At 37.6% G+C, this 19,692-nt stretch overlaps 3 protein-coding genes across 5 annotated transcripts; 1 reads left to right on the forward strand and 2 right to left on the reverse strand.

Annotated features, from left to right (window-relative positions):
• Window positions 1–175: 175 nt before the first annotated feature.
• LOC306881080 (STARD3 N-terminal-like protein) lies at window positions 176–10,911 on the reverse strand. 3 transcript variants are annotated; one of them, XM_079434985.1, is made up of 9 exons: window positions 10,796–10,911; window positions 6,616–6,891; window positions 6,386–6,463; window positions 4,631–4,708; window positions 4,376–4,429; window positions 4,179–4,296; window positions 3,936–4,034; window positions 1,215–1,270; window positions 176–1,119 (listed from the first exon to the last, which is right to left on the reverse strand). In XM_079434985.1, the coding sequence occupies exons 2-8, from the start codon at window positions 6,817–6,819 to the stop codon at window positions 1,218–1,220; spliced, it is 684 nt and encodes a 227-aa protein (XP_079291111.1). In that variant the 5' UTR covers window positions 6,820–6,891; window positions 10,796–10,911; the 3' UTR covers window positions 176–1,119; window positions 1,215–1,217. The 3 variants fall into 3 exon arrangements, with proteins under 3 accessions (XP_079291111.1, XP_079291110.1, XP_079291112.1); XM_079434984.1 differs by having other exon boundaries at window positions 4,155–4,296; XM_079434986.1 differs by lacking the exon at window positions 10,796–10,911 and adding an exon at window positions 8,772–8,934.
• A 3,862-nt stretch (window positions 10,912–14,773) lies between these two features.
• On the reverse strand, window positions 14,774–16,774 carry LOC306880801 (mammalian ependymin-related protein 1-like). The gene is made up of 3 exons (XM_079434569.1): window positions 16,396–16,774; window positions 15,430–15,638; window positions 14,774–15,344 (listed from the first exon to the last, which is right to left on the reverse strand). Exons 1-3 carry the CDS (start codon window positions 16,635–16,637, stop codon window positions 15,154–15,156), a joined length of 642 nt encoding a protein of 213 aa, XP_079290695.1. The 5' UTR covers window positions 16,638–16,774; the 3' UTR covers window positions 14,774–15,153.
• A 1,157-nt stretch (window positions 16,775–17,931) lies between these two features.
• Window positions 17,932–19,594, forward strand: LOC306880980 (U3 small nucleolar RNA-associated protein NOL7-like). The gene is made up of 6 exons (XM_079434774.1): window positions 17,932–18,147; window positions 18,259–18,314; window positions 18,393–18,446; window positions 18,840–18,961; window positions 19,058–19,135; window positions 19,228–19,594. The coding sequence occupies exons 1-6, from the start codon at window positions 18,040–18,042 to the stop codon at window positions 19,299–19,301; spliced, it is 492 nt and encodes a 163-aa protein (XP_079290900.1). The 5' UTR covers window positions 17,932–18,039; the 3' UTR covers window positions 19,302–19,594.
• The last annotated feature ends 98 nt before the right edge of the window (window positions 19,595–19,692 follow it).

Consider the following 19,692-nt stretch of genomic DNA (forward strand, 5'->3'; position numbering starts at 1 on the left):
AGCAGTTTAACCGCAGCATGATTGGTTGATAATTTATTAGCGGCTGCAGGGTGTTTGTCTTGTTGATCTAAGCGAGGAGGTTGCACTATCCGTGAGAGCACAAACTGACTCTCAGCTGGGGTTTCCGCTCCCCTCGCATTCAGGCTGGAAAAACTTATGCATAAAGACTCACATTCAATAAAAACAGTAATTGTTTTAATGCATAATGAAAGAAGAATACAATCTGCCATCATCCTGCATACTTGAGATAGGTGTGATAGGTGCATACATGTACGGAGATTCTAAAATTATTAAAGAAAACCGGAGGTCTCAGACCTGCACCAGGTACATATAAGCCCTTATTCAGTAAGCATGGCAAAAGCAAACTAAACAGGAAGTAGATTTATTTTTCTTACTTAAGATGATTTAAGAATGCTTACTGAAGAGGAGCCAAAACAAACATAAAAACATATTACATATCCATGCATCATTACAAGTCATATTTCTTCATTTAAATGCATTTCACGCAAAACAAGGCAAGTCCTTTATTTTGCAAGTAAATCAAGCCTCTGTCATCTCTCTGTCAACTCTCAGACTGGTATAGAAAGCATTAAAAAAAGAAACCAGACAAGAAAAACATGAACTTTTCACACACTGATGAATGGCAGTGTAGACCTGAGACTATACTGCTTTTCACATTTAGGTCAAGTCCAGTGAAGTATGTGAGATCAGAGGCATAACAATGTTAATACACATATGGAGCTTATAGTGTAAACGTGAGACGACAGTTGTTTTGTTACACGGAAGCATTTGAAGAGTGTCATAAATGTCGTGTTCAACACTGATATAATTTGATGATAAAAATACACATTAAAATCCTTCATTTTTCAGTTTTAGTACTGAATAAACTATAGTTTTTTGTTCAGTGGAAAAAATTAAGACGCACAAAAAATGCCTTGTGTGGGCATAGAGAGACAAATAAACAAACTGCTGATAATGGCGATGGTGGATTTAAGGCAGAGTGACTGTCTAGTTCTGGTCACCCATGTACAAAAACCCATATTAAGACACACGGCCCGAGGTTGAGCAGCGCTGGAAGAGGCTGTTGTACTCTTGAAAGTCAGTGTTTTATCTCAGCTCCTAATAAAAAAAAAAGAAAAGAAAAATAACTTACTTAGATTAGATCAACTGAGGAAGAAAAACATTTGATAAAAAATAACTATTAATATTGATACCTGCTAGACGATGGGCTTCTCAAGATCGTGTTTATCATCAAGGTCTTCGTCAGAGTCTACAGAAGCAAAGCATCATATTTTAGTGTGATTAACGGAACATGGCTTTTGTTTGCACACAACAAACAAGCCAAAAAACACCAGTGGGAATGTTTTTATAAATGCACAAGGTATGTAATATTCATAAAAATATTCACACTTCCAATTTTCTCATATTAGTAAAGTATACATAATTGTGCTAGCTGCAAACAACAACTGAAAACTGAAATTAATATATATTAATTTAATATATGAAATATATAAATATATATGAAATTAGTGTGTGTGTATGTTTGTTTATATATATATATATATATATATATATATATATATATATATATATATATATATATATATATATATATATATATATATATAAATAAAAGTAAAATAAAAGTAATAATTTATATATATATATATATATATATATATATATATATATATATATATAAAAATTATTACTTTTTATTTTAAATTTTTTATACACTTTTTTTTTTTTTTACTTACTCCATCAGCTTTATTCACTTGAACATATAAAAGTGAATAAAACCGTTGGAGTAAGTATTCTGTCTTTTTAGAAGCTCTGCTTGCTAAGATGAACAACATCCGTCTGAATACAATCAGCACAGAAAAGTGATCTTTTTTTAGGCTGTGAATCTAAAGCACATGAAGGCACAGGGTAATGCAAAGACATGTGCGATCATTTAAAATTAATGTAAAATATGAAAGGGACACATACTGCAACAATATCAAAGAGTTTAGTTGCCCACAATGGAATGGACACTGCTGATTCAATTATCAAGAAGTTCAAAGAAAATAAAATGAACAAAAATAAAAATAAGCTAAATGGTCACTTTATTTTAAGGTACAGTTCTCACTATTAACTAACTATTAACTATGACTTTTGCATCAATAAACTGCTTATTAATAGTTAGTAAGGTAGTTGTTAAGTTTAGGTATTGGTAGGATTAAGGATGTGTAATATGGCCACGCAGAATATGTGCTTTATAACTGCTAATAAACAGTCAATAAGCTAGTTATGTTACCAACAAAACCATACTAAACCAAACAGTCAAACTAGAAACAAATGAGCAAATCTAGAGATCTACTTCATTTTTTTAGGATTCTTATTTGATTTTGTTTGTAAGATTATAAATGTCTTTACTGTCACTTTGGTCAGTATAATGCATCCTTGCTAAATAAAAGTATATATTTTTTTATTTTACCCCTAACTGTGAACATTAGAGTATATAGGCTGTGTACATGCAGATAAAAGATAATGTTAGTATATGAATGTTTCTCTACTCAGCTCTTGGCTGTGTTTCACAGCTTTGTTTCCGGCGTATGCAGTGTGAAAAAAAATAAAAATAAAAAAATAATTACTGACACACACGACGGGGCTAAAGGCAAACCTTTGTGCTTTTCACTACTCACATAGTGTATGGCTGCAGAATTTTATTTTTTTTAAAGTTTTTATTGAACATTGACGGAGCAAAAGATTGTGTGTGAATATAAATCATAAAAATCTTATAAATATAAATCTTTTTTTTAAATTATTTTTTTTAATCTTAGAAATGTAGTGGGGGGAAAGTTGAATTGATATGTGATATGTTGTTATTCAGGTTTGTAAATTGTTGTTAATAATAATAATAATAATAATAATAATAAAAGAAAACATTCCAATTACAGACAGGAAAAACTGAAGAAAAAAATAATCTTAGAAATGTATGAGGCAAGGTGGGCCACAGGGGGTAAAAAAAAAAAAAAAAAAAAATCACCAGCATTATAAGGCACAAAGTATTTACACAAATACTTTAGCTAAAGTAATATGTTTAGAATAGTTTTGAATAGCATCAAAGTTAATAGTTGTTCAAAACAATCATAGCAAAGTTTGTACTATTTTCCATTTATTGTGATAAATAAAACAACTTTTTTTTGTTCAATAAATATAGGCCTACTGTTATTAAAATGTTCATTGTCAAAATGCAAGAATCAAAACTATTTTAAAAATTAAAGATTCCCAAAGCACTAAAGGGGATCCCGTAATAATTTAATGTAGCTTTACAATAGTAACAATAAATATGATATTTTACTATATGATATGATTAATCATATATTTTAAATATGATGGTTTTATTATAAATATGGTGATTACCTCTAAGGTGGACACCCAGCTTAATATATGATATTTATAATCCAAATAATTTTAGTGTGTGTTACATATAAAATCATAGTGGAGCAAAATGTACAATTTATTAATAGGAAATGGTATATTTTCCCAAGGCACTTTAATACAGCTGCGACACCTCTAAATACTATTTTCCTTGAATATCTCTACCGCTCACCGCAGCGCACCTGAGCTCTGACAGTGGCATTTCCTGGAAAATACGTGTCTGTTAATGTTGTATAAATAAATAAGATATAGTTTGCACTATATCTCTCACATGTAACCGTGACACGTAATAAATAGACTATTAGACTAATAGAAAATAGACTAGGGCCACAAAAAAAAAATGTAACAAACTAAAAAAAAACAAATCAATAAACATCCACAAAATGTTGCACAGCTAATGTCACGAATCTTTTAAGCTATCAAGTGACAGAACCAGAAAAACTTATTAAAACACATGACTGTAGATTCCCATGCTTGTCCAGCTAATACTGAACAGTTAAGTGTGTTATTACCTGCCATGGACTCAGGAGGAGAGTAGAACTGGCCGTCTGGAACGGGTCCTGGGAGTAAAAGAGGTTCTCGATCTAGCGCATTCTGCACTGAAAGATACCCTACCACACAGGACACACGTTAGCTACATACTGCACGAGCAAATCACAATCACCATAAGTTATAACTATGTCCATTAGCCTTTACAGATCATAGTTATGATTACTGTTTGCTCGTCTCACTGTGATTAGATATTAGATTCTCACTGATTTCATCACCGGCCTCCTGGGGCAGGACTTTGAAGTCCAGCAGCCACGTCTCTATCCATGCCAGAATGAAGGAGACTATGGGTAACAAATACCCAAACGCTCCCTGTGACAGAAGCTGGACAACAGGACATTTTGGTCAATGTAAAAAGTGTATAAATCTCAAATAAAAAAGTTGAATGAAAAACATCTCATACCTTTGATACAACTACTTTCACAATTAAGAAACCAGTGGCGATTGCTGTAGTTATCTGTAATGAAGAAATTAAGAGATGTGATGGTCATTATATTAGTCTATACGCTTTTAAAACCATATAAATAAACGTTTAAGCGAAGTTCAGTCAAATCGTTTTGAGCACACAACTCAGGAAAAAATACAGCAAGTTATTAATGAATAAAGCAACAGTGCCCTCTGGAGGAGGAAGGAGGAATATGAAGTAGAAGCCGCTTACCGCAATGGCCCACCAATGGCGCAGCTTACACACTGCATACGCCAGAATCAAAGCTGCAAAGCGGAACACAGCCAAGAGCTGAGGAGAGAAACATTCATACAATAACATTATATTGTGCTTCCATATATACAACATGTACAGCATACACAGTTCATACATTAAACTTATCAAAAGTGACGTGTATAATGTTACAAAAGATATACATTTAATATAACTGCTGTTCTTTTTCATTTTTTATTCATCAAAAAATACATGAAAAAATATATCGCAGTTTCCATGTAACTATTAAGTAGCTGTTTTCAACGTTAATAATAAGAAATGTTTCTTGGCCACTGAAGAAAGGATCATGTGACACTGAAGACTTGAGTAATGGCTGCTGAAATTTCAGTTTTGCCATCACAGGAAATAAATAACATTTTAAAAATATATAAAAATATAAATTATAATAACATCTGACAATATTACTGTATTTTTGCAGCCATGGTGAACATTAAAGACTGCAAACCATCATATGGTAGTGTACATAACACACTTACATGTCCAACACTCGCATGTTTCAACCTTTCAGGGCTGGTTTATCAACATTTCACTTCAGTTTAAAGAATGAGGCGAGGTAGCATTTTAAAAATGGCATCACTGTGTATTAACATAAATCTAGGCCACACAGAAGCTTACAGGGCAAAGTATACAGGCCTATTTCCCAAATACAAATTTGTCCTAAAAAAAAAAAACTAACAAGAACAAGAAGTTTTTTTTTGTTTAAATGCAGCATCTCACCTCTTGCATTTAAACAATTCAAAATAAAGTTTTAAACACTCATTTCAGAACAACTGGATGTGTATGTCAAGGAAACAAACCACTTTATATGCATGCGACCCCTAGATAGACGGATTAAATAGTTCAATTAGATCATCATGTCCTCACCCTCATGTCGAACCAAACCTGTAAGGTTTTCCTTCTTTGTGAAATTGTGGAATAAAGTTGTTTTGTTTTCTTTGGACACAAAAAGTATTCTCGTAGATTCATAAAATTACAGTTAAACCACTGATGTCACATGGACTATTTTAACAATGCCCTAACTACCTTTCTGGGTCTTGAACGTGTCAGTTGCGCTGCTGTCTATGGAGGGTCAGAGAGCGCTTGGATTTCATCAAAAATATCTTAATTTGTGTTCTGAAGATGAACGAAGGTCTTATGAGTTTGGAACAACATGAGGGTGAGTAATTAATGACAGAATTTTCGATTTGGGTGAACTATGCCTTTAAAATAGGTCAGTGCCATTGATTTGTATCAAGATGCACACCAGTAATGTTTTTTCTAAGGCATATTTAAAAAAAAAAAAAAAACTACTTAAAGATGTAATTCTGGCTTAATCTAAGCCCTGTCTGTGAAACCAGGCCTGTTTTCCTGGACAGAAACTATGTGGCTTGAAAGAGCGTAAGTGAGGTCATATGTTAAGTGAGAAGAGTCATCTTTGAAAAGGGAACCGTGGGATGGACTGGCCCTAAAATTTTACCACAAGTTTCATCAGAATTCACACCTTTAAATGCTGGTGATTTCCCTGCTAAAGCATCACAATGTAATGTATCTTAGGTCCTGTTTACTTGTGCATGTATTTGCATTGCAATAAATTAGGGATTCCCAAAGGTTTTTCTCAGCCAAACCCATCTGACCTAAAACATTTACTTGAAAACTCTTCTGAAATAGTAAGCTAATACTTCAGAAATAGAGGGTATTGTATAAGCCAGTACTTACAAATATGTCAAAAAAAGATTTGTGGTAATCATAATCCAACACCTCTTTTTTCAGCTGATCTTGTATACCTCCATTGACCTGGATAAAGATAAATAAAATAAATAAATAAATCAACCTTATGTATGCATCAGACAAAATGCAGTGCAACTATTTTGTCAAATATATTTAAAAGATGTTAAGATCTTCACATTATTAATAATATCTAGTGAAAATGTATTACTACAACATACATTGAGCTCAATGATCCACAGCAAGGTGACAAACAAAAGGTCAAAGGTCACGAACAAGCAAAAGGTTCTTCGGACATCAGAGATGCACTTCTTCTCTCCTCCTTCATAGGACTCGATACGGGCAGAAATGGGTGTTGAGTTAATGTTGCCCACAACCCCTATAGTGGCCCGTGAACCCACACTGCTGCTGCATTGGCTGTCCATGACTCGTCCACGCGTGTCACTCCATTCACACTCACTCTTCTGGAGAGTCAGACTCTGTGGTCATGCCTAGTTCTGAAATTACACACAAAGTGGAGGCATTTTACACAGCGATCAAAGGTTTATAGTTATTGCTGTCATTTGATAAGGACTTTGTGACGTCTTTCAATAAACAAACCCACTAAACATCCTGTATAGTAACTAAGTGGATATATTTATATTATAAAACACACACACACACAAAGAAAGACGTGATAAAACATTAACACCCATTATAGAGTGCAGCAGCATGCGTTCCAGATATAAAAATCACATTCATTTTATCCAAAGGGGAATTGATTTTTTAACAATAATATTTTAAAACTTTTTAAAAGGCACACATACGGAGTTACAATATTGTTGACTGAAGGTATATGCTTTTGTTGAAGTCACCAGTCTGCATTATTTCAACTTATTTTTAAATAAGCTTGTTTAACAGCAGAATTCCTGGTGAAAAACTACATTACCCATGATTTTCCAAGAAATCTCCACCAATCAAAGAACCAAAACAAGCAAATTGCACCAAAACAGAACACTTTATTTGGAAATAATTGTTAAATGTTTTTTCTATATACACAATTAACATCTTTAAATCAATATTTTTATATTCACCTGTTGTTTTAATTTCATTATCATTTGCAATGCTTCATGGGATTGTAGTTCTTTTCTTCATTAAAGCTGTTAAGTAGACAATCTTGATCTTTGTCCAGTTTTCAAATACTTTTTGTAATGTTGTAATTCTCATAGTCATCTGGTTTGGTTCATGGCTTATAATGCTTTAACAGAGACCAATTTCAGAATCAAGGCTGCTGAAAAATTAGGTGGGCACTGTTGCCCGATCTAAAATGGCGCCGCTGATGGCAGCTATTGTGCGTTGCTCTTCAGTGTTCGTATTGTTTTTGTTTGTTTTTCCTGTTTTTTGTTTTTAAAATAAGATCAGTTTTACCAGGGATGATCTGCTGAACATTCGGCAGAACACACCACAAAATCTTCTACCGGTTTTTGATTTTTCGGACGTTTTGCTGGACATTGTAGTTGGTGGAGCCGTAGCTCTAGTCAAACGCTACAGGAGGAGGCGCAGATGGGGAAAGCGAGCAGGCGCGCTCGTGAAACTTCGTCAGCGCGGACTCCGAACGGCGTTACCTAGCATCCATTTGGCGAATGTGAGCCATCTGGAGCTGTGTGAAGTCCCCTCATGCTTCAAACGCTCCACCATCATCCCCGTCCCAAAGAAACCCAAAATTACTGGACTTAATGACTACAGACCTGTGGCCCTAACGTCTGTAGCCATGAAATCATTTGAAAGACTGGTTTTGGTTTATCTGAAGGACATCACTGTACCCTTACTGGACCCCCTGCAGTTTGCCTACAGAGCAAACAGGTCTGTGGATGATGCAGTCAACATGGGACTGCACTTCATCCTGCAGCATCTGGACAGACCAGGGACTTATGTGAGGATCCTGTTTGTGGATTTCAGCTCTGCTTTTAACACCATAATCACGGAAACCCTTCAAAATAAACTAACTCAGCTCTCCGTCCCCACCTCCGTCTGCCAGTGGATCAACAGCTTCCTGACAGACAGACAGCAGTTAGTAAAGCTTGGCAAATTCACATCCAGCACTCGAACCATCAGCACTGGAGCCCCTCAGGGCTGCGTACTCTCCCCACTGCTCTTCTCCCTCTACACCAATGACTGCACATCTAAAGACCCCTCTGTCAAGCTCCTGAAGTTCGCAGACGACACCACACTGATCGGCCTCATCCAGGACGGTGACGAGTCTGCTTACAATACAGACAGGAGGTTAAGGAGCTGGCTGTCTGGTGCAGTCTTAACAACCTGGAGCCTTAACACGCTCAAAACTGTGGAGATGATAGTGGATTTCAGGAGAAACCCCCCCTGCTCTCCCCCCACTCACCATCATGAACAGTACTGTGACTGCAGTGGAGTCATTCAGATTCCTGGGCACCACCATCTCCCAGGACCTGAAGTGGGATATTCACACTGACTCCATTGTCAGGAAGGCCCAGCAGAGGTTGTACTTTCTTCGCCAGCTGAGGAAGTTCAACCTGCCACATAAACTGCTGAAACAGTTCTACTCTGCCATCATTGAATCCATCCTCTGCACCTCAATAACTGTCTGGTTCAGCTCAGCTACCAAATCTGACCTCAGAAGACTACGGAGGGTAGTCCGAACTGCTGAGCGAATCATTGGTACAACCCTCCCCACTCTCCAAGAACTGTACTCATCCAGAGTGAGCAAAAGGGCTGGCAAAATTACTCTGGACCCCTCACATCCAGCACACTCCCTCTTTGAACTGTTACCGTCTTGTCGACGCTACAGAGCTCTGAGCACCAGAACGACCAGACACAGGAACAGTTTCTTCCCTCAGGCAATCCATCTCATGAACACTCAATAAATAAACGTAGAACACACAACTAATTCATTATCCATTCACCACACTCACTTATTTTATTTTTATTTTTATCATTTCTAATTTGCACATACTTGACCTGTACATACATGGTCGCCTATATTATATATTGTGTATTTTATTTTTTATTTTTTTTGCTGCTTTGTACATTGGTATTGGCTATTTCTTGTTATTTTGTTTTTATTACCTGTGTCCTGTCCTGTCACTGTCTTTCTGTTGCACTGTGGAGCTTCTGTCACTACAACAAATTCCTTGTATGTGTAAACATACTTGGCCAATAAAGCTCATTCTGATTCTGATTCATTACACGCCTCTTTGGGATACTTGATTCTGATTGGTCAAACGAGGCATTCGGCTGTAAAATATGTAGAATAAGAACATGCTGCCCATGACAACAATGTATACAGATATACTGATGTTCTGTCACACTTTGAATAATAATTTTAACTCAAATTAATAGTTTGTGTCCATATATTATTTATACGTGAAGTAACTGTGTAATAAGCAGAATAATGTACAATTATTTATGATGAAAAGACAACAATGTTCCAACTTGTTCTACATCATAACACTTAATTACAAAGCTATCAGCCAAAACTTAGTGGACTAATCCTGTTAAAATCAACAAAGCTTCCTATAATTCAATTTTGATCACAATTGCAAGGACTGCTGTGGTAAGTGAATAGTAACTAGGCATGAAAATGTAGTCCAGTGAGTCTTATGAGGAAAATCACGAGGAAGTGCTTAAAAAAACAACATAAAAAAACAACAACAAAAAACAGGCAAAAGTTTAAGAGAACAGTAACTGTCTGTTGGTTATTGGGACAAGTTCCTCTTACTGATATCATTTACCAAAAACCACGAGCACAGGAATTCTCATGCCTTGTGGACTGCATTGTTTGCATATCACTCTGTAAGACAGACCTAACTACACTAGGCAGGATATTTGCTTCCCCTAAAAACACTCTACATGGGAAGTGAACTAACTTCATGCTGTACTTTCCATAATTTTGGATTACCCTTACTATCAATATAATTAGTAACTTGTATGGGAAATTTGACTTCATTGCTGGCTCCAGCTGATATGCTGATACAAACTGGGCCTAGCTCCTTTTATAATAAGGAAAACTGAAGCATACAACGCAACTAACGCACACTAATTATGTTAGTTTGTGTTTATGTTCTGAAGTGGTTCTTTCAGAGTTCTGCCCAAGAAATGTGCATACTTGCGATGGGCTAGCATGATAGTACAGCAGTATAATAGGAAAAGCAGCGCTAATTTATCAAAATTTGAAACACAGTGTCATAATTACACATCACAAATGTCTGTAATGGTAACTAAAATAGTAGCAAGCAAAATAAACAATCTTACACTCACAATCTCTCATAAAACAATCTAAGTTATCCGGTTACATCGAGTCAATTGACAGGACATAACAGGTTCATTTTTGGTCATATTAGCATCGGTTTATCAAAATAGATGTGAGCTATCGATCATGTCGCTTACCTTGCTGTGCAATCCTATAAAAGTTCGCCTTGTATTACAGTCAACAGATGAAGAAGTGAGGATCTACCTGTGTCGCTAAAAATTCCGCACCATCTGATGACTTTTGTTTCGGTCATACAGGAAATAGCGTGATGTTGTTTTGGAAAGGGCATTCTGGGATATGTAGTACAATTCGGAACTGCGCCAAGCCTACGCAATATACAGTTATACACCATCCAGTAATATATATATAAAACAATAACATCATATAACAGACCTATTGGAATTATTTTGCTATACAAAGTTCTACTAATTTAAAGTCAAAAATTTAAATGTTTGAATTTCAGAAAGAAAATAAAAACCAAGTTTATCTACAAAATGATGTAAGAGCTTTTCTCAGAACAAAATTTTGAAGTCATTTTTGACATTTAATCAACTGGAGTTAAGGTCTTTTTAGTTGGTGTGTGAAGTCAGTTCTCCTCAAGAAACCACAGATGTAATTCATCACATTAAGTGTGGACAACTAAGTGTCCAAATAATTTTTGTCTTCATTTTGAACAATATACAGTATTATAATTTTATTATTATTTTTGTGAAATGTTGAATGGGATGTTAAATGACTTTAATGCAAATAAAGAAGTTTTAGTTTTTGAGTCACTGTATTCTAGGACGTTAATCAAGATGCTATTATACATTATTTGATAGCATTATGCTATCTCATGTCCTTTTATAATGTTAATTATCAAGATAGATAGCCAGCTCTTTATTTCACACCTCTATAGACTTGAGCAGAAAACCCATGCTTTCATCTTTGCCTATGCAAACCTTATAACATTGTTAAATTAATTTGCTCAACAACGGTAGTTGTCAGGGAACTGTTGTGTGTCTGTCATGTGTTCCTGCCCCTTGTGTCCATATTTGGTTTGTTTCCTGTCATGTCATTAGTAGTTCATTCTGTTCAGCTGTGTTTGTCTCGTTAGCTATGATTTACCGGTGTACAGGGCCTGAAATTAACACCCGACCACGCGCCAAATGCGGGTGAATTTTGCAATTGGCGGGTAAAACTGTCAATCTACCTGCCACATTGGCGGGTAGCCAATGAGAATTGAGTTGTTGTTTTTTTTTTTGCGTCTGTTGTTTTTTTTTTTAAGTCTGCCTTTTCGTTGGATTTTAGCTCAAGGTACAAACGAACGGCTGAAACGAACAACCAACAAAAAGATGAGGATGAGTCAAAGAAAAGTAAAAGACGACGTTTTAATACAAAGTGACGACAACGACAAGGTTCGTGAGTGATTTATGACCGCAGTAAGTTACAGATTAAATGTACTGCAGTGACTGCCGTATGTATGGCTCAGAGAAAGCGAAGTCAAATCCTTTTGTAATCGGGACTAGAAACTTAAAATTAGAAGCAATTAAGGACCACGAGTCATCAAAAAGCAACCTACACACAGTAAGTTGCAAAATTTCAAAGACTGCGCTTCCGGAGGAGACCGCTGCGGTCAAGGCGCTGACGTCCATGAAAGCAGCGCAGTTTGAGAAGATGCGACTTCTGTTTCGGAACTATCACGCGATCGGCAAGAAGACGAGGCCCTTCTCTGACTACGTTTGTGTGTCACAGAGATGTGTGTGTGTGTGTGTGTGTATGTGTATTTTGGGAGTTGGGAACCAGTGAGAAAATGTCCGGTATCCAGGTAACTTTACCAGTAATATTCATTTAGTTCTGCTTAACGGTTCCTGAAGGCTGTAATTAACAGTTGCCAGGAACTGTCTACAGACTAAATCAGCCATCAACACAGCCGTGTTCGTGTGTGATTTGTTTACATACGAGCTGCGGTATGTAATTATTGTCACTCTAACTTATATCTGTTGAGTTAGCACGGTGTGTGTGTGTTTGTGTGTATACCTGTTTTTCTATCCCGGTGTGACTATGACATATGACTATGTCTGTGACACAGCAAATCAATTAACAAAAAGATTAAAAAATATATAGTCTAAGAGTTATTATTACTTATAATGATTTCGTTAATAACTTGACAGCACTTAAATGTGTATTCTTACAAGTTAAAGAATAATGTTTGTGTGATTTCTATTTTTCACCTTTATGAGGCAAAAAAAAACAAACAAAAAAACTGGCTGGTAAAAAGTTACTGTGGCAGGTGGATTTTTAAATCCACCTGCCACAGTGGCTGGTGGTCAAAAAAGTTAACTTCAGGCCCTGCCGGTGTATATTAGTCCTGTCTGTTTAGTTAGATGTCGTCTGGTCTACTCGTTATTCCCCGGTGTTCCTGTCTGTGTTTTGGTCCTGCCTTGTCTTGCCCTGCCTTGATGTTCTTCAGTAAAGTATGTTATTTGAGTTTGTATCCTCGTCTGCGTGTTCCTGGTTCCTCCCTCGTGTGTGCACCGTGACAGAAGACCAGACCTAAACAGTAAGCGGCGCCCCTTCACCTCGTTTTGTTTTCCGTTTTGAAAAGTCTTTTTGTTTGTTCCTGTTTTGTTTGTCCCTCGCGGCATGGAAGTCGCCACTCGACATCCCGCTTTAGCCCACTGCAAGTCGGCGTGGGAGTTCGGCAGGATTACCGCGAGTGCCGCGAGTCCGCTGGCCGCGAGCCCTGCAGTCTGACGATCGCGGGAGAAGTTCGCCGTTGTCCGCGGCTCATCCAACCCGCCGATCGCGGGAGATATCCGCCGCTGCCCGCGGCTATCCCAACCTCGCCGCTCACACCGAGCCCGCCGTTCGCGGGAGTTCACGCCGCCGTCCGCGGCACACCGAGCCCGCCGTTCGCGGGAGTTCACGCCGCCGTCCGCGGCACACCGAGCCCGCCGTTCGCGGGAGATCACGCCGCTATCTGCGGTTCACCCAAGTCCGCCGTCCGTGGGGAAAGCCAACCCGCCGTCGGCGGCTCCCCCTGTTCACGCCGCCGTCCGCGGCTCCCCTGTGCACGCCGCCGGTCCGCCTCTGACTCAATGCCCGCCGGTCCGCCGCTGACTCAAGCCCACCGGATTGCCGCTGACTCAAGCCTGCCGGTCGCCGATACCCTCTCCGTGGATCAAGTCCACATGTCACGGCCAGGAGAGCCGTGTTTGTGTTTGTTGTGCCCACAGGAACATTTTAAACTTACCTTGTCATGCCATGTCTTGTCTTGTCCATGGAGACTCGTCTGGGGCAGGCGGCTCCTTGAATTGTGGCCATGGAGGCCAGTCGCAGCCGCTTGCCCCCCCTGTCGCAGAAGTGGAGGAGGTTGCTGAGGGACCCTGTGAGGGCCCCTGACTCCTCGTCAAGCCCAGAGGAAGACTCCGCTTCCTAGCCAGCCCAGGAGGGCTTCTGGTTCCTGTGGGATGTCCTGTCGTGTTTGTCTGACCCTGGAGGGTTTCTGTCGTGTCTTGTCGTGTTTTGTCTGTCTAGCCCAGGAGGGCTCCTGATACCCCCTGGATTCCCCATGGAAATTTTGGGGGGGGGTAGTAGAGGTCTGGGTGGAGTGGGTGGGCCGAAGAAGGATGCCATGGCCACAGTTACCACCTGCCATGGCCTCCTGAGCTCCCTGCTCTGCCATGGGTCCTGTCTGTCTGTTCCGCTCTGGAGGTCCCCGTCCTGTGGTCCGTGTCTGTCCTGAGAGGCCTCCAGAGCGCCCACCCCCCCTCCCCGATGGAACTGTTAAGGCTCGGGACGAGCCTTTCGGGAGGGGGGAGTTATGTCAGGGAACTGTTGTGTGTCTGTCATGTGTTCCTGCCCCTTGTGTCCATATTTGGTTTGTTTCCTGTCATTTCATTCTGTTCAGCTGTGTTTGTCTCGTTAGCTATGATTTACCGGTGTATATTAGTCCTGTCTGTTTAGTTAGATGTCGTCTGGTCTACTCGTTATTCCCCGGTGTTCCTGTCTGTGTTTTGGTCCTGCCTTGTCTTGCCCTGCCTTGATGTTCTTCAGTAAAGTATGTTATTTGAGTTTGTATCCTCGTCTGCGTGTTCCTGGTTCCTCCCTCGTGTGTGCACCGTGACAGTAGTAGTGAGGTAAACAATTTTATTGACATCAAAATCCCAGAAGTTTCTTTAACAACATCTGAAAATAAACTGTAAGCATCCACACTGTAAATCATCTTTAAGGATAAGTAGACAAACAGAATATTAACCGTCAAACAAAAAATTAAGTGCCACAATAACCCATCCTAGATCAGAAAAACACAGTTGTAATTTGCCAAAAATCAACAAGAACTATTGGATTTAAAACGAACATTCTTTGTTCATTTCAAAGCTGATAATATTTAACAGTACCTGCATTCATTTCATGTGCTGTTGGACAGTCTAACATTATTTATTTAGAAGCTGTTTGTTTAAGTCTACTCTATTGTGGTTAATGTATGTGCATGTAAAACAGAGTGAGATATTCAGCAGTCAGATGTCATCTTCTCAGTCAGAGCAGATTGGCAGGTGCTGGGTGGGTCGAACACCCCAGGGTCACTAATGCCCAGATGAAGGTCAAAGAAGCGAGTGGAGGTGGTCACGCTACTGTTTTTGGTGTATGTCTCCTGTACGGGATAACAGTCCTTCAGAGTATACACACCAACCCAAGCTTCATCTGTGAAAGACAAAAAATGTGCAAAGCTCAGACAATGCAAATCAGGACCACATTAGCGGTATAAACATACTTATGATAAACATACTTTTGCGAGCTGGTTTCCGATCAGACCATTCTTGGACCTCGATCATGTCTCCAGGTCCTCCTATGAAGTACTGGTCCTCATATGTGGAGTTCAGGGGAATATCATACGGGTCCCAGGCCTCCGTCAGAGCAGTCTTTGCACATTGCTTAGTAATTTCCTCAATTTGGAAAATCACTCCACTCTTGAACAAGTAGATGTACTCAAAGAACCTAAAAGACAATTACACAATGCAAATACTTTTAATGCAAGCAAATTTTTAGCTTTTTTTCAAGTCAGTGATTCAGTTGTGATTTTGACAATATTGATCATTTGCATCTACACAATTGTGAAAAACAGATTAAGCAGTTGCATTTTGCACCAACCAAAATAACCTTAAATTGTCTTATACTAGGCTACTACTACTACTAAATAATTACTTAGTATTTTTGCCTAGTTTTACAATATACATATCTAAACATTAAATCAAGATACGTTTACTGGAGATGTAAAATGACTGGTCTTGTTTTTGAAATCAAAATTGAATACTTGACTTTATGCTTAAAAACAAAGCAAAATATCTGTGGGGTAAGAAAATAAATGTCTCTTTTTCTTACTCCATTGGTGGACTTTTTTCTGAATTTAAGTCAATTCATCTAGAGAAAACGACTTTATACCTAACATTATTTTTTTCTTGTCAATTAAATATATATTGATTTATTATTGAAAATTATCTAGATTTTTTGTTATTGTTGTTGTTGAATGACCAACATTACAATTATAAATAATTTTATATGTAATAATGATTATAATAATAGTTAATTTTGATATATTTTTCAGAAAACAAGACTAAATTCATTCTCGTTTTGCTTCTTAAATAAATTTACATCACTTAAAATGATTAGATATTTAGAGAAAAATACAAAAACATTTCTGCAGTGATAAAAACGCACATTAAAATCTATTTCATAGCATTTGATGAATTCGTACTTCTTGCATGGCGTGTGTCCTGTCTTCTGCTCCAGGACCCTAATTCGCTGATTCTGCGCATCATAGGAGACCGCTGCCCGTGTGTTTCGTCCCGTGCCGTGATCATACTCCACGGTGCGACCCTCCCACTGTAGCGGCGCCAGACAGGGCTGCGGCGCCGCCGCTTCTGACGGAGGAGAGCCCAGACAAGGCACCATCGCGGATAATAATGAGAGTAGTGCAAAAACAACAAAGCCTGACATGTCTGTTGGTGTAAAGTTATAATGATATAAGATTTAAGTATTCATATAAATATTCAAGGCCTGTGAGTGAAGAACAGGATTTTCCAGAAAGCATCAGCCCCAGTGCCTAATCCAAAATGGTAAAACACCCCAGCAGCATCATCCATGTCACAAACACGTCGGAAACACTGATTGGTCAGAAAGCCTATATCCAATCGCAAGACAAACCAATATTTAATAATTTTTTTTACCAGCTGAAAAATATTAAGATGACTTTTTATCCTATGTATTCATAATAATATTATATAATTTATTAATAATTAAAATATTAAAACGTATTATTTTATATGAATATTATTTATTATTATTATAACACGTATAATTTCAAATGTAATTGTTTATGTTGTAACGAATCGTAAGATTTCACCATAATAATAATAGTCAAGTCAAGTCTGCTTTATTGTCAATTCTTCCACATGTACGGCACATACATACAGAGAATTGAAATTGCGTTACTCTCAGACCCTTGGTGTAAACAGTTAACATTAAACACGTTCAAATACAGATAAATACAGTTTAAACATATGTTCATACAACTATACAGCTATACAAATGAGGACATTGTAGAAAAATAAAGAAATAGATAAAGTGGCATAAGGCGCATGGCAGGAGTGCAAAACTAAAAACAAAACTGTGCAGATATATTGTAGTGCAAAAAGAGCTTAACTGAGGACTATGCGCATATTAAATGCGCATTAATAATAATAATGCGCATTTTAATTATCAATATAATAATAATAAATGCATTAATGTACTGGATCATTAATAATATATTATTTTCATATTTAATGTATTATTTACATTTTTAAAATATTTTACCATAATAATGCCATACAATTTCAACGATGAGTGTAATGGTTAATATGGCGGTAACAACATATCTTATTTATATTTTTGGTTCTTAATCTTGAAAATTATGAACAATAACAACTTATCTCTGTGCACTGGAAGAATGTGTTACCTACAAATCTGACAAAACAGACAGTAGGCTATCGAGCGTATGTGCTGTTATTATAAACGTGCATCAGTTTGTTTACGATGTTTCTGAGACATCCAGACCACCAGACAGCAGCATCTATTGCTGCCAGTATTTTTGACTTTAGTCTGCCTGGCTTTAATATGCGTTTAGTGTTGTTGGCTTTTTAATATGGCGAGTCCCTTCAAACGTGTGTATTGAAAACAGGTTGAATCCGTTTAAAGAGACTGACACAATGTCTGAATTGACAGAGACTCAGTTTGAATCCAGTGATGATGAACTCCCAGAGGAGCTCGCCTTTGATGCGTCCAAAAGTGCTGTTCTGAAGAGTGTTAAAGATGCACTGGAAGCAGCCAAAAGGTCCGCGAGGCTTCGGGCACGGAGCACATGAGCGTATGCGGGGTAAACATTTTTGTTTTTCACTTTGTTTTCAGAGAGAAGAGCCTACTGAAGGAGAAGCGAAAAGAGAGACAACAGCTGTTTCAAGAACAAAAGGTACAGGGTGGTGAATACTGTCTTTAAAGAAAAGCTTATACTCTCTTAACGTAATTCACAGTAAATTAAGTATTTAACATGAAATGTTATATCTGTTGTTGTTTTTTTCAGAAGAGAAAACTTCTTCCTCAAGAGCTCTTGGAAGAATTTGTTAAAGAACCCCAAAAGTAAAATCTCCAGCTAAATGGAAACCATTTGATTCCTTAAATCATTTTGGAAACTTGATTGTTATTCCTTCATTTTAGACAAACAGGTCCATCAGATAAAAAAGTATCAACAAAGCCATCATACAACAACTAAGGTAACAATTAAAAACCCTAACTTTGGAATCCTCTATATCTTTACACTTTATTTCCTGTTGGTCAGTATTGAATTACATCTTTTATAGATAAGACAACATTTACATTTATTCATTTAGCTGACGCTTTTATCCAAAGCGACTTACAATTGCTATATATGTCAGAGGTCGCACGCCTCTGGAGCAACTAGGGGTTAAGTGTCTTGCTCAGGGACACATTGGTGTCTCACAGTGGATTCGAACCCGGGTCTCTCACACCAAAGGCATGTGTCTTATCCACATGCCTTTGGTGTGAGAAAAAGAAAATCTCCAAAAGATAATAATAACATTATTTTTACATTGATCTTACTGAAAGGGTTCCACATGTACATATGGAAAATGTGTCTGATTTCAGTTTACCAGACAGCTACAGAGTAACGAGAATAAAGGATGAATCTGTTGCAAAATCATTGCAACAAAAGGCCATGGACTTCATTCAGCCCCGTCTTTATGGACCAGGAACCAAAAGAACAACCAGTAAGATATTGTGTTGTGCTGTTCAGATCTTTCTTTGTACAAGATCTTGTAGACCAACTGAATATTCAAAATATTTGTGTGTATATTTATCTTCAGATGCAGAGCTTCTGTCCCTCAAAATGAAAAGGGGTGCGAGCCAAGGTGCAGCAGTGGAGTTTGCGAATATAAAATTGGGTGAGTAGTGAGATTTTCTTGTTTAGCAAGTACATTATGTCCTCTATTTGATTTGTAAAGCAACAGGCTGAGCTGTCTATATTCATTTATAGGTGCTTCCCAAAAAGCGAGGATTGCGAGGTCCAACAAACGGTTTATACGCCAACAGAAACTGATTCCTTTATGAGAAAGAACTGCTGAATTATGAGTTTAACACCTGGAGGCGGCTTCCATCATGCTGCTGTTTTTGACCTTGTGGATCATATTTTTCAAAAGGACGCCTTTATTTCATTTTTCTCTTCTTTAAACCTCATCAAATAAGATAAGTCATTTAAAAACAATTGACTTACCTTATATCTTGTGTACAAATTAATCTTCAATCTGAACATTTTTTACTAGTTGCAGAAGCTTAATGTAAATTAAGTGTGCATATTTACTCCACATATCAATAAATGTAAACTTGATCTAAGAATTATTTCATGTGTCAGTTACTTAGTCATTTAGTTTAATAAAGTCAATCTTATGTACAATGATGACCAAGTTATCGTTATAGAATTTTACAAGGAACCTAAAAGGAA

This window comes from Barbus barbus (genome assembly GCF_936440315.1).
Source record: "Barbus barbus genome assembly, chromosome: 15".
Taxonomy (NCBI): Eukaryota; Metazoa; Chordata; class Actinopteri; order Cypriniformes; family Cyprinidae; genus Barbus; species Barbus barbus.